This window comes from Diabrotica undecimpunctata, chromosome 11 (genome assembly GCF_040954645.1).
Source record: "Diabrotica undecimpunctata isolate CICGRU chromosome 11, icDiaUnde3, whole genome shotgun sequence".
In the NCBI taxonomy this organism is placed as follows: Eukaryota; Metazoa; Arthropoda; class Insecta; order Coleoptera; family Chrysomelidae; genus Diabrotica; species Diabrotica undecimpunctata.
Window position 1 is genome coordinate 33,608,817 of NC_092813.1, and position 14,164 is coordinate 33,622,980.

The 14,164-nt window shown below is 35.0% G+C and overlaps 1 protein-coding gene across 1 annotated transcript in view; it reads right to left on the reverse strand.

Annotated features, from left to right (window-relative positions):
• LOC140452872 (apolipophorins-like) overlaps positions 1–14,164 on the reverse strand; it is a 100,967-nt gene that overhangs the window by 25,462 nt on the left and 61,341 nt on the right. Inside the window, exon 9 of the mRNA XM_072547207.1 lies at positions 3,137–3,310. Within this exon, the coding sequence (XP_072403308.1) occupies positions 3,137–3,310 (174 nt within the window). The remainder of the gene's footprint in view (positions 1–3,136; positions 3,311–14,164) is intronic.

Here is a 14,164-nt window from a genome sequence, read left to right on the forward strand (position 1 = left end):
TCAGCCTCCGATGTGGGCATCTTCACCTTTGTTTTGGGAGGGGCTGGAGAGGGATGAGCTGCTCCCGTGGGTGCTTTTCCCATCGCCTCTCTGGCCTTCTTCCTTCTTTTTGCCTCGGCGCCGCTAATTCTGTGGCGTTTTGGCCGGTTTTCCCGAGGTGGTCCTTGTCCATCCTCCGCTTGGGCCGAAGCTTGAGGTGAACATTGCTGTTCGTCCTTAGCTCCGGCTTCAGGCTGAGGTGAACGTTTTGGTCCAGCCTCCGGTTTGGCCGAGATTAGAGGTGAACATTGCTGTCCATCCTTATCTGCGGCTTCAGACTGAGGTGAACGTTTTGGTCCAACCTCAGAATTTGGTTTTGGTTTTTTATTTTTCGTATACATGTTGTTCCCACGAGTAGCTAGGGAAAGCTTGGTCGCCCCTGGCAGAGCCCCGCATTACCAGGGGAAGGCTTTATACAGTGGGGTTTGCCTGGTTCCCCAGGGGGATCGTTCACGACCACATAAAACCCTGTGGCCATACAGCCATCGGCACGATTACCTCACACCTTAGCTTGGGTAGGCTGCTTCTTGGTCTCTGAAACAGTTCTTCCCTTCCTAGTCTCTCGAATACCTGGGAAAGATTCCCAGATACCCCAGAGGGCTATGTGGTGACAGGAACTGTTCTAGCGTGGTCGTTTCACACGTTTCTATACTTCCCATTCACTAGGCCTAGCCCGTTTATAGGGGGTACCTTCATTCAACAGAGAGCTCCTTATTAGGGAGATCCCATTCATTCACACACACATACTTGTTCCACTTCCTACGCCAGACTACAGCCCTGTCTGAACAGTCAGCTTAAGCCTCCGAACCAACGTCAAGGTCCTGCAGCCCCTATCGGAGGGGTTGAAATTTGAAAAAAAAATTTCTCCTTAAATTTTAATCTAACACAATTATTGACTTTTCACAAGGGGTAGTTAAGGGTTGAAAAATGACTAGGATGGTAATAAATTCGTAAAAACCTGGCAAAACACTGTGGTATATTATAAATATGTTTTTTTAATTCTACTAGCTTGAACCGCAAGCCAGCAGAATGGCTCCCCTTAAGGGTGGTTTAATGGTGAAACAATATTAGGGTGGTAATAAATTAGTGAAAAATGGGTGAAAAAATATGCCATCAACAAAAAGTTTTTTTTTAATTCTGCCATATTGAACCTTAAGCCAGAAGAACCGCTCCCATTAAGGGTGGTTTGGTGGTGAAAAATTATTAGGGTGGTAATAAATTAGTGAAAAATGGGTGAAAAAATATGTCATCAACAAAATTTTTTTTTTTTTTAATTCTGCTAGCTTGAACCTTAAGCCAGCAGAATCGCTCCCATTAAGGGGGGTTTGGTGGTGAAAAATTATTAGGGTGGTAATAAATTAGTGAAAAATTGGTGAAAAAATATGCCATCAACAAAAAAATTTTTTTTTGAATTCTGCTAGCTTGAATCTTAAGCTAGCAGAATCGCTCCCCTTAAGATTGGTTTAGTGGTGAAAAATTATTAGGGTGGTAATAAATTAGTGAAAAATTGGTGAAAAAATATGCCATCAACAAAAAGATTTTTTATTTTATTATTCTGCTAGCTTGAACCTTAAGCCAGCAGAATCGCTCCCATTAAGGGTGGTTTGGTGGTGAAAAATTATTAGGGTGGTAATAAATTAGTGAAAAATGGGTGAAAAAATATGCCATCAACAAAAAGTTTCTTTTTTGAATTCTGCTAGCTTGAATCTTAAGCCAGCAGAATCGCTCCCCTTAAGGTTGGTTTGGTGGTGAAAAATTATTAGGGTGGTAATCAATTAGTGAAAAATGGGTGAAAAAATATTACGTAGGTTAAATTGGATTCCGCTAATGTGTCTCCGCTAGCTTAAGGGTCCTAAAATAGGAGGCCGTAGAGGTATAGGAAGAAAACAGGTTTCTTGAATAAAAAAAAAATCGTGAATGGACTCAGATATCAAATGCAGGACAATTACTTCATGTGGCAGTTGGCAATGGTGATCGCCAACGTCGAATAATATTAATATGGCACGTGCAGTAGAAGAATGCTGTCTTGTAATATATAAATATGTGATGAAGTGATGAGTATCTGTGTCATATTCCAGTATTATTTGTAAAATTTGTCTTATGCTTGCAATCTGATGAATAGTCGATTTACCACCTCTGAAACCAGCCTAGTATTTCCCTATTATTCGTTCTGCTTGTGGCCCCATAAGGTGGAATATTATAGTGGAGAATATTCTATACGCCACATTTAGAAGCGTAATTCCTCTATGGTTAGAGCATTCAAAGATATCTCCTTTTTTGTGTTTGGTGCAAAGTATTCCAATACTCCAATTACATTCTTTATATAGTTTAGCTGAGAAATTACCTATTCCGGGTGGTGATTTGTTTCTGGCTAGTTTTTAACTGCGTCTTTAACTTCAAGAATTGTTGGTGATTTCTTTTCTCTATCGTCTGTTCCACTCTGTTCTGTATTTCTTCTAACTTTTATTAGTATTTATGCTGAAGAATGTTGTGTTCTGTTCGTATTTTTTTACAATTAGTTTTCTAACTTTCTTTTTTGTCTTATTTCTTTTTCAATTTATGGATCCCTAAGGTTTCGTTAAGGTTTAGTATTATTTTTTTTTTGTTTTCGATTTGACCCTAAAATTCCTTTTACAGTTGCATGTATGCATTTTGTACATGTGTATTTGTATTTCTCATTCATTCTTTCAAATTATATTATGCTACTTATTAGAGCATCTCGCCTGTTTTTACATAATATAGTTTCTGTAAAATTTCTTCTGCTGGGATTTTTATATGGATCTGATTTCACTTATTACTTTTGTTTTGTGTTGCTTCTCAGAAGATTATGATCGTTGTTACATCGGTTTTCGTAATGCCAGAAATTGTATACGAGAAGTGAGGTACCTACAAATAACTTTAGACTATGATTAGGAGACCCCGAAAACATTATATTATTTAGTTTGTTATTTATAACACCGTTTGTGCTACTCACGTATTGAGTTTTTCTTTTGACTATTCCAAATGTTGTTTGAATTTTACTTAAAGTGGAGGATATGCACCGTTACGGAAAAATAAATGTTTATATTTTACCTTTATTTATACAATATTTACTTACCAATACTATACTCTTCAAAATACATAGATCCTTCGAAGTTTCTTGAAAATTTTCTTATATCGCTGTCAAATTTTTTTGCTAAATCTTTATCTGACAGAAAACTCTGAACTTCAACCTTACTTGGTTTTGCCGATGTCATCAGATTGTTGAGATGTGTCCATACAAAGGATCCAACTAAAACAGAAAAAAATTTATATATATTTAATGTAATACCAATGAAGAATTTAAGAACGTACAGGGTGTTTCAAAAAGGTATGTCATAAATTAAATCACGCATTCCGGGGATAAAAATAAATTGATTGAATCCAAATTATCTTAGTACAAGAGTGTACACAAAAAAAGTTACAGTCCTTTGAAGTTACAAAATAAAAATTGTTATTTTGCATTATCTCCTAAACTACTTGACATTTTATAATAAAACTGGACACGTTACTCTCTTGTTCTGAAAGCATTTTTCATAAAAACGAAACAACAAAATCTCAGCGAACAGAAATCAGTTTTTTCAAAAAACAGTTTCTATTGAGTTACGGCCCTTTTCATTAACCTTTAAAAAATTACGTGCAACTAAATAAATGGCTTAAATGAATTAACAAATACAAATAATATCTATAACCTCTATAAATATGATATTACAATAAATGTTTAAAATGAACCCCATTTTCTTCAATACACATTCGGAAAACCGAATGCGCTAAAAATCATATTTTTCTGACGAAATTGATTTTGCAGCTTCAATTATTCTAACCCTTAATTGTTGTTTATCCTCTATTGTTACAGAATACACTTTCTCTTTTATAAACCCCCACAAGCAAAATTCCTGGGTTAAGACCTGGACTTCTGGGTAGCCAAGAAATAGATGCGTCACGACCCCTTCCAATCCACCGACCAGGATACTGACTGCAAAGGTATTCCCGGACTTCATTACTGTAATGCGGTGGAGCGCCATCTTGTAGAAACCACATATTTCACCTTAGTGCAATATTCACTTCTTCCAAATACTCTTGTAAATCGTTTGCCAAGAACTGCACATAATTATCACCACTTAAATTGTTGGAAAGAAATACTGGGCCTATTAGATTGTTATCCACAATTCCTGCCCAAACATTAACTTTAAAAGTTCTTTGGTGATGAGTCGTTTTTTTGGTGTGAGGATTTTCGTCGGCCCAAATGTGCTCGTTATGATGGTTTGTTATTCCATTTCTACTAAAGGTAGCCTCGTCGGTACACAAAATATTTCTAATAAAATTAACATTTCGAGTGTTTTTCAATAACAATCAATCGCAAAATCCAATCTTTTTAGGATAATCTTCAACCAATAACTCTTGAACCGTTGTTAAGTGATAAGGTTTAAGCAGCTGATTCTTCAAACGCCTCCAAAGCCTTACGTGAGGAACATTTAGTTGAGCAACTATTACCCTTGTACTTATTCCAGGAACTTCTTCAATAATTTCTAAAATGTCTTCATCAGCTGCATCCATTATTGGACGACCACTATTGCCAGCAACTTGCGATTGGAATGTACCCGTTTCCCGTAAACGACGATCAATGGTCAGAAATAATCGTCTATTGGGTGTATTACGATTGGGGTATTTTACTGCATAACGCCTTGCGGCTGCTACACTATTTCCTTGATATTTAGCTACGATATTCCCGATAGTTTATAGATTCATAATTTAATCTGATCCAACTTACCCAAAGTTAAATCCATATCTGCCATTTCCTGAAATGTGTAGGCCATTGTAATATCAAAATTTTTAATATTAATCTTATTCACACAATAAATGATAGCTTCAAATTATTGACTATTATAGAAGGAACTGTTTGTAATTATTGTATCCGTAGAAACTAATTGTAATTTTATGGCCAACTAGGAAAAAACTAGTTTTTCGAAAAAGTGATATAAGGCAAAAAAGTTTTAAAAATAATGTGTTAAACTAATGATGCCACAAAATTCATTTGGTTTGAACGTACTCAAAAGTTTGGGGGGATTTAGGGCTGCACACCCCCCTTAAAATTTTTCTGTGCGCTTAGATTTTGTTATTTCTTTTGTATAAAAATTTTTTTAGAACAAGAAAGTAACGTGTCCATTTTTATTACAAAATGTCAAGTAGTTTAGGAGACAATGTAAAAAAACAATTTCTATTTTGTAGCTTTAAAGGGCTGTAACTTTTTTTTTGTACACTTTTGTACTGAGGTAAGTTGGATTCAATCAATTTATTTTTGTCCCCGGAATGCGTGATTCAATTTATGACACACCTTTTTGAAACACCCTGTATAGGTAAGTCACTTGATGTTTTCCCAAGAAACAAAAGTGTTCTCGTTAAACACAAAAAAAGTAAGCATTGACTAAAGAAACACGAGCAACATGAGTAACTCCTAAAATTAAGCTATATCTGCATGGTTTCTGATTAGTCATCTAATAAATCAAAAGAAAAATATACCTTATGGCAGAAACCTAGTAACAAAAGATGAAACAACCTTTAACCTAAGCACTGTATTACTATAGATGCTATTTCCCCAATGATTCTCTGTAGCGAAAACATATCTTCTTAAAGTGTGAAATTCATTGAAAAATAAAGCCAAAGAGAAATGGATAACAAATCAATGCATTGAAATAGAGCACTCTTATAGAAGATACAACAGCTTTAAGATGCACAAAAAAATAAAGGAATTAACAAATAACTAAAGACATTATGGAATACTCAAAAATAATGATGGTTAAATTATTTTATAGACAATAAAAAGAGAATTAAAAAAAAAAGACTAGACATGCAAAAAACAGAAAACTAGTAGAATCATATGATGTACCCGCTAAGCTAATTAAGTACATTGACGATGAAACTCTGCATGTACTCTCAGACATATTCAATCGCAGCAGTGATTCTCCAAGAATGGATGTTGTCATATTTGTAACACTACCGAAGGCAGCACATGCGACAGAATATTCGCAGTACAGAACACTATCCTTGATATACTAATATGATAAGCCACACACCTGAAAATACTGTACAAAAAAGTAAAATAAGATATACCCAGTTTGGATTCAGAAAAGGAAAGGATAATAGAGAAATACTTTTCTCTTTTAATGTGTTCACAAAAAGACGTTCAAATATAAACCAGGATTTATATGTCTGCTATATGGAATATTCGAAGACATTCGACAGAGTGCGACATCAAAAACTTGTAGAAACACTTAAAAAATAATGTGTATAGTCAAGATATACTTATTATAGTTAATATCTACTAAAATAATAGAGGAATTGTTATGTTGTAAAACGTCGAAACAGAAAATATAGGGAATAAAAAAAAATTAGAAATGGACGCGTGTTGTCTCCGTTGGTATTCATCCATTACAGCTAAACTTATAAGGAAGCATTATCAGAGGAAGAATACGGTAGAGCAGGGAGGCACATACTTTAAGACTAGGAGCCACTCGGGCAAATCATGAACTGATGGCGGGCCGGCCGCCAGAAGTATAGGTAATTAAAGACAATAAAGAATTGATAATAATTTATTAAAATTGAAAAATAATTTATTAATTTGAAGCGTGGTACTGCATAGTGCTTTCAATCTTTTTTATATTTGACTCAAATTTATTTGTAGCAACACGTAAAACTGCTTCCAAACTTTCATTTGCAAGGCGGTTTCGATTTTTTGTTTTAATATTATTTAGTATTGAAAAAGTTTGTTCACATATATAGGTAGAACCAAAGAAGCTGGCACATTTCAGAGCGTTTATGCGCAACTCTTCGTACATATTTTTATCAATGCAGTCAAGTCTCCTTCGTTGAATTTGTTGCGTAAATCTTGGTCGTTTTGAATGTCGATAATTTCTTACTGCATTGACTCCGGCGCATTTTCAACTGAAATCGTGAAAGGATTGCTGAATATGTCCAACAGAGGTTTTACTTTTTTAAACTCCGAAAATCTTTCTTGAAAAGATTGAATCAAAATATCTAGCTTTTCTACATAACTGAAATTAATCGCAGTTTTGTTGAATTTTTCAGCCATTTTCTTATAATTCGGAAAATGATTGTAATTTCCAGAATTCAACTGTGATCTGAAAAGTGTCAGCTTGCATTGAAAGGATGATACATGAGCGTAGAGCTGGGATATCAGTTGATTTTTGCCTTGAAGCCGTGTGTTCAAGACATTCAAATGATTTGTAATGTCAACTAAAAAAGCCAAATCACACAACCAATCAGGATTTTTAAGTTCCGGGACATCCCTTTGCTTTTCCGCCAGAAATATTCCAATTTCTGCTATTAAATTTAGAAATCGTTCCAGTGTCAATCCACGACTTAGCCACCTTACTTCTGTATAATACAGTAAATCTCCGTATTCGCTTTCGATGTCATCAAGGAATTGTTTGAATTGTCTGTGATTGAGTCCTCGTGATTTTATGAAATTTACAATCGAAACTACCACTTTCATGACATTTTGAAATTCAATTTTTTTTCTTGGTGTATAATGTAGTGAAACTGCATAAGATCTTCAGCGTTTATGTTTTTTTCTTGCAGATGCTGGAAGAACAATACGAATATAGTATTTTTAGGAAATAAAAATATATAGAGGGTTTTATACACGAGAATATTTGATTTAAGAGCGTAGGCGCAAAATTTCGGGCCAATGTTTTTTTAAATGTATTCATTTTTTTCGAATCCTGAAAAAACTAATAAGTATTTTAAAAAAATTTAAACGCAGAATAAAAGACTACATTATTACTGATGGCCAAAAGTCCCTGAAAACTTTTATAATGTTTATTTTAATAAGTTACAGGGGTGAAAAAAAAAGAGAAAACTTGGTGTGATTTTTAATTTCAAATGTCTCATTCAAAAAACTTTTTGTTTATTTTAAGTGACTTTCGGCCCTCGGGAATAATGTAATATTTCATTCTGTGTTTAAATGTTTCAAAAATATTTGTTAGTTTTCTCAGGAATCCAAAAAAATGTTAAAAAGCCTACGCTCTTAAACGAAACAAAGAAATTACTAAAATGCTCAAACTAAAAATTTTTGGAAACATAATTAGACCGATAATTGGGAAAATCTTAAAATTACAACAGAACAAGACTTTAAAATTGCAAAAACATGGTTGCAAATAAACAAACTTACATTAAATTATGAAAAAACTAAATAGGTACTCATCTACTTTTTGCTATATACAAAAGTTTTCTGCCAATTTTTAATTCCTTAAATATAAATAAAAAAGATCAAATATATGGATCGAAGTACATAAAACATTTAGGAGTTTTAAATGGGAATTACAAATGAAAAATATTAAAACTTTATTTGTTGTATATCTCAATATTTAGTGACATTTTTGTGACTTAGGAGAAAACTGTAAATTTATTGAGATTAGATATTGACAAAATTTAAATATTTCATTACTTACAATATACTTAGCATATACTAATACTCTTATAGTTGTAAGTAATAAAGTATTATTTATAAATACAGAAAAAGTTCTTTGTTTAAAATTTGTTCTGTTAAAAATTTGTAGTGCCAAAGTGTGGATAGAAGCTTGCAGACGAGAAGATTTTTTATTCAAAATGGATTCACTTTATAATAATTATAGGATTTGTGAACTGCATTTTGAAGATAATGTTATTGTAAAAGGAAATAGAAGAAAAACATTGGCGCATGACGCAGTACCTTCAATATTTGCATATAATACGACAAACACAATTGACCACGGTGAAGATATCAAAGAACCACCAAAGAAGATTATCGTTTTAGGTTTGTGTACATTTAAGTTAAAAAATCATATTAAACGAAACGAATTAAAAATTGGCAGACAACTTTTGTATATAGTAAAAAGTAGATGAGTACCTATTTAGTTTTTTCATAATTTAATGTAAGTTTGTTTATTTGCAACCATGTTTATGCAATTTTGAAGTCTTGTTCTGTTGTAATTTTAAGATTTTTAGCAATTTCTTTGTTTCGTTTAAGAGCGTAGGCGCAAAATTTCGGGCCAATGCTTTTTAAATACAATCATTTTTTTCGAATCATGAGAAAACTAACAAATATTTTTGAAAAATTTAAACACAGAATGAAAGATTGCATTATTACCGAGGGCTGAAAGTCCCTTAGAATAAACAAAAAGTTTTTTTGAATGAGATATTTGAAATTAAAAATCACACTAAATTTTCTCTTTTTTTTTTACCCCTGTAACTTATTAAAATAAACATTATAGAAGTTTTCAGGGACTTTCGGCCCTCAGTAATAATGTAGTCTTTCATTCTGCGTTTAAATTTTTCAAAAATACTTATTAGTTTTTTCAGGATTCGAAAAAAATGAATGCATTTAAAAAACATTGGCCCGAAATTTTGCGCCTACGCTCTTAAGAATTTATATTTTGTCCCTTTTGCCCACTGACTATTAATTTTCTGGTTGTTAGCTGTCATTGGCGGCTTGGCCACGTAACTTTAACGGACTGTCGCTTCTCTGTGTTCGGTTATTCTCTGGTGTAACTGTAATCTGAGCATACGACTGTGGAAGCTTCGTATTCCTACGCGAGCAATCGGGAATTCGGGACTACTGCTATCTCGCTTGCTCGCACCGCGCTAGAACATTCTTGATTTCTCTACTATTTTAAACTTTATATAAAGGCAGCAAGCGATGTTACTTGACTTAGCATTTTTGGGCACTAGATTCAAATAGCGCGCGCGAGATTTAAATTACTTTTCGAACATATTTTTTTTTGTTTTATTCTGGAATAGAATTCAATAGTTTTCGAATGTACAAGAGTATTATTTTTGCTGTTGCAGGCCACCAGTATTCGGCCGGCGGGCCGCGGTCTGTGCATCCATGCGGTAGAGGAATAAATAAAATAATCTTGAACAACTTAAAACGAAATGAACGTGAAGAGAAGCCACATACAGATTATTAAGAACGTCAAAAGTATATCTTCACATAAAACAATATTAAATTTTCTATCGATATCTTTATAAGTAAAAAATGGAGGAGAATTCCTCCAGAGATATAGTAGGTTTTTTAGATCTGTTACGATAGGAGACTAAGATTCTACTACCTCAAAAAAATGTCAAGAGGAGTTGAAACTTAGGCTATCATTATCCAAAAGAATGGTGAAAATCTACTTTATTCCTAAGAATGACACACTTCCTACAGTAAAACCAGAGGCAAAATTATGGAAAAAATATTAAACGACACGTACAATATGTATGTATATATATATATATATATATATATATATATATATATATATATATATATATATATATATATATATATATATATATATATATATATAACCTAAAGCTAAGATTAATACTATTACCAAAATTAATCTTCAACTCACTGAACTTCCGTGTTGAAGCGTGTCGATTATTACTGTGCCGAGCTTTCGACACATTTTCTGATGTCTTTTTCAGGTCGTCCTATGTCTCAGTCTCCTCCTCAGGCACTATTACACTTATCACTAATTACTGCACTACTGCTACTGGGAATAGCGGACAATTTATTATACCGTCGTTGATAACGTGGTTTGTGTTGGAGTTGGCGTGGGTGTTGGCGTAGGGGTTAGCGTGGCGTTTGACGCAATTATTTTTGACGACGGGGTTTTGGTTGGTGGATGAAGCGAGTGATATTTTCTTAATGAGAGGTCTCCATGTCGAAAGTAATCTCTTTAAGATTACCTTCGAGATTAAAGACAATTTGGCCTCTTTCCATTTGTATTATTTCTCGGATTCTTGGTTTATAGAAACAGATCGGGCTATGGTTCTCAAGTTTTCAAAACCCATTTTGTGACCTGTATAAAGATGGTGTTAACCTAGTCGCTTGTATCCAAGAAGCCACAGAAATTTAAAAAATGCCAATTTGTCTTAATAAAATGGGTGACGCCATCCGGCTACCTTCCACATTGAGACCTCTTATAAAGGAAATATCGTCCGTTCCACCCTCCAATCAAAATCTGGCGTGCAGAAATCTTCGCTCCAACCCCCACGCTAACCTCCACCCAAACCACATCACCATCGACGGTATAAATGAACCGTACGCTGTTCCCAGTTATAGTAGTAAAGTGATTAGTGATCACTGCTCCTGAGATATCGATCGAGAAGATCACACGAAACCGAGCACCAGGTCAGACTAAACGAGACACTACAAAAACGGATAGAGAACAACGGCAGTCCAATGAGCCACGCTTTACGCCAGAAACCTCTTCCTAGACAACCAAGATGTTTAAAAGGTTAAGACCTACCTACAAGGCGAGCAAGTCTTGGTGTAAAACCACGTAAAAGGAAACTTTGGCCCTACCTGGATGGGCTCCCACACCATCCTTAGAGCTGTCGGCGACCGTAGGTATGAAGTACGTAGAGATACAGATGTCGACCGAATTATCCATGTGGTTGACATCAGGCCAGCTCCACCACCACAGCATGTACCTTTATAAGCCTTCAGATTTCTCAAATGACAATTTTACATTGACACTTTTATATATTTGCAATTTTACCAAGTATTTAAATGTATAAGTGCCGAGAGCTCTTGAGACTGAGACCTCGGAAGCCCTGAAAAAGACAGAGAGGATGTCGAAAGCACGGCGCACTTTAACGCGGAAGCCTGGTGAGCTTATTAATAATTTTTGTAATAGTATTAATATTATTTATTTCTCTATTTATTGTTAATAAATTATTAATAAATAGAGACCTCACTTTGATAGCAAATTAGGTGATCCGCAAATTTAATTCGAACGACTCTAGAAGGAACTTTTTACTCCGACATATATCTACGGTTCACCATTGAAAAACACTGTCTTTTCGATCTTAACGTAAAGAAAAGACGTTAAAATGAAAGTGAAATATTGCATTTAATTTCAATTCAAATTCCATCATTGTTCTACACGTGTTTCGAGTTATTCAATTCCTTATCAGGAACACTTGTGGAAGTTCATACTGAAATAAAATGCAGTATAGTATTTGGCAATTATATTTAAAATAACAGCCTGGTAAGCTAGTAGCGGCATCTATACAAAGTAACAAGAGGTCGAGAGACTTCTATTTGATAGCAAAAAGCTTTTATTTTTACGTCTTTTCTCTACATAAACAGCGAAAAGATAGTATTTTTCAAGGGTGGACCGTAGATGCATGTCGGAGTAAAAGGTTAAAAGAGAGGTCTCTCGACTTCTTGTTACTTCGTATAGATGCCGCTACTAACGTACGAGGCTGCCTTAACAACTGAGTACAGATGAATCACAGCTGCCAAAAGCCGAGACATCATCTGCTTCCTGCAAGAAGAAATTTTCAACCGATGGGGTAGACCGTTCACCATTATTACTGACAATGGAATCCAATTCCGGACGGATGCTTAGGAACGATTTCTCTACAAACATAATATACAGAACTAACGAAGCCCAATCCACTACCAACGAACCAATCCCATAGAGAGACGAGTCCAGGAGCTACAGAAAGGCCTCCAGGTATGAGTTTCATCTCCTGAGGACTCTAGGTAGGAGTCCTACGTGTCTAATGTCGTTTTCAGCCTTCGTACCCACCAAAATGATGCCAAAGGCCAGACGCCGGCAGAACTGCTCCTGGGATATCGACCGAGAAGATCACAAGAAACCGAGCACCAGGTCAGACTAAACGAGACACGACAACAACGGGTGGAAAACAACGACGGCAGTCCAATGAGCCACGCTTTACGCCAGAAACCGCTTCTTAGACAACCAAGATAGTCGACAGCTTAATACCTACCTACAAGGCAAGCAAGTCTTGGTGTGGAACCACGTCAAAGGAAACTTCGGCCCTACCTAGATGGGCTCTTACACCATCCTTATAGCTGCCGGCGACTGTAGGTATGCAGTACGTAGACACTTATTCTAAGTCCGAAGGGACTTAGAATTATTCCTCGAATTTAGCACTTTGCTGTTAAACCATTCGTCCGAATTAAAGAGAAGTCAGAAAGGACTTAGCATTATTTCACGAAAGAAAACGATCCGAAGTAAGCACTTTGCTGTTAAATCTATATTGTCGGAATAAGTAAAAGTCTGAAAGAAAGAATTATTTAGAAATTTGTAAAACAATCAAACTTTCAACGCATTCAACCGACATCTATATTTAACAATCGAGGTGCCTTCTAAGCATAGAGTACTCCTAAACCTGTATTATGTAAGATATATATTTGAATATAAGAAATTTTGAACTGCTAAAGTACCCTATATTGCCAGTAGCACCCCGTTGATAGCAGAGCCCCCGGTAAACCTCCCGTTGGTGTTAATCATAACTGTACTAATTTCTCAAATAATAAGAAGATGGAACAGAAGAGTCTTCGTTCCTTTTCTCGAGCAGCGGTTGGTAACCATCCAGTCCAGTAACTCCCGATACTGTGGAGGATAAACCGACCGTATGACTTGCCAATCAACCAAGCAAATATATCATAGATGCCTTGCTTGACTTCTTTAACTTCGCAAAGGTCATTCGGTCAACAGAAGTATCGTTATGTGCATTCGTAGACATTATTTCTATAATCTAATGAGTTTAATTTACTCACTAGTAGGAATACGATTACTTATCTCAGATAGCAGTGAACCACTATGGGGCAATAAAATTTCCTTAAGTAAGAGTTTTATCACTTCTACTTACATGGGTTGCTATAATGGGTTTATAGGCAACCATGAGAGTATTATTGATAATTACACGCAAGTTGCCTTGAACGCAGTAACTATCTAATATTGACAAGAAGGACTTTTAGTAAACCCAAAAAAAAATTTTACTGGCGAATAAGAAAAAATTAAAAATTAAATCTGCCACCATGAAGGGAAAAACACTAACTTTCTGAAACTACACTAAAAACTCAATGTCTTTATATAGAAACTTAAAAGTCGGTAAACCTTAGAACTACAAAGATTGCTTGTAATGAGATTATTGATAGTTTTGCTAAGCAAGGATCTAGTGCTATTTTATCTTACTACAACCGTTCTGCTGTATAGTAAAAAGCTGCATCGTAGAAGATGTCCAAAACTGTAAAAGGAACTTACTGCAACTTACTGGAAAAATATTATAGTAGGTAAGC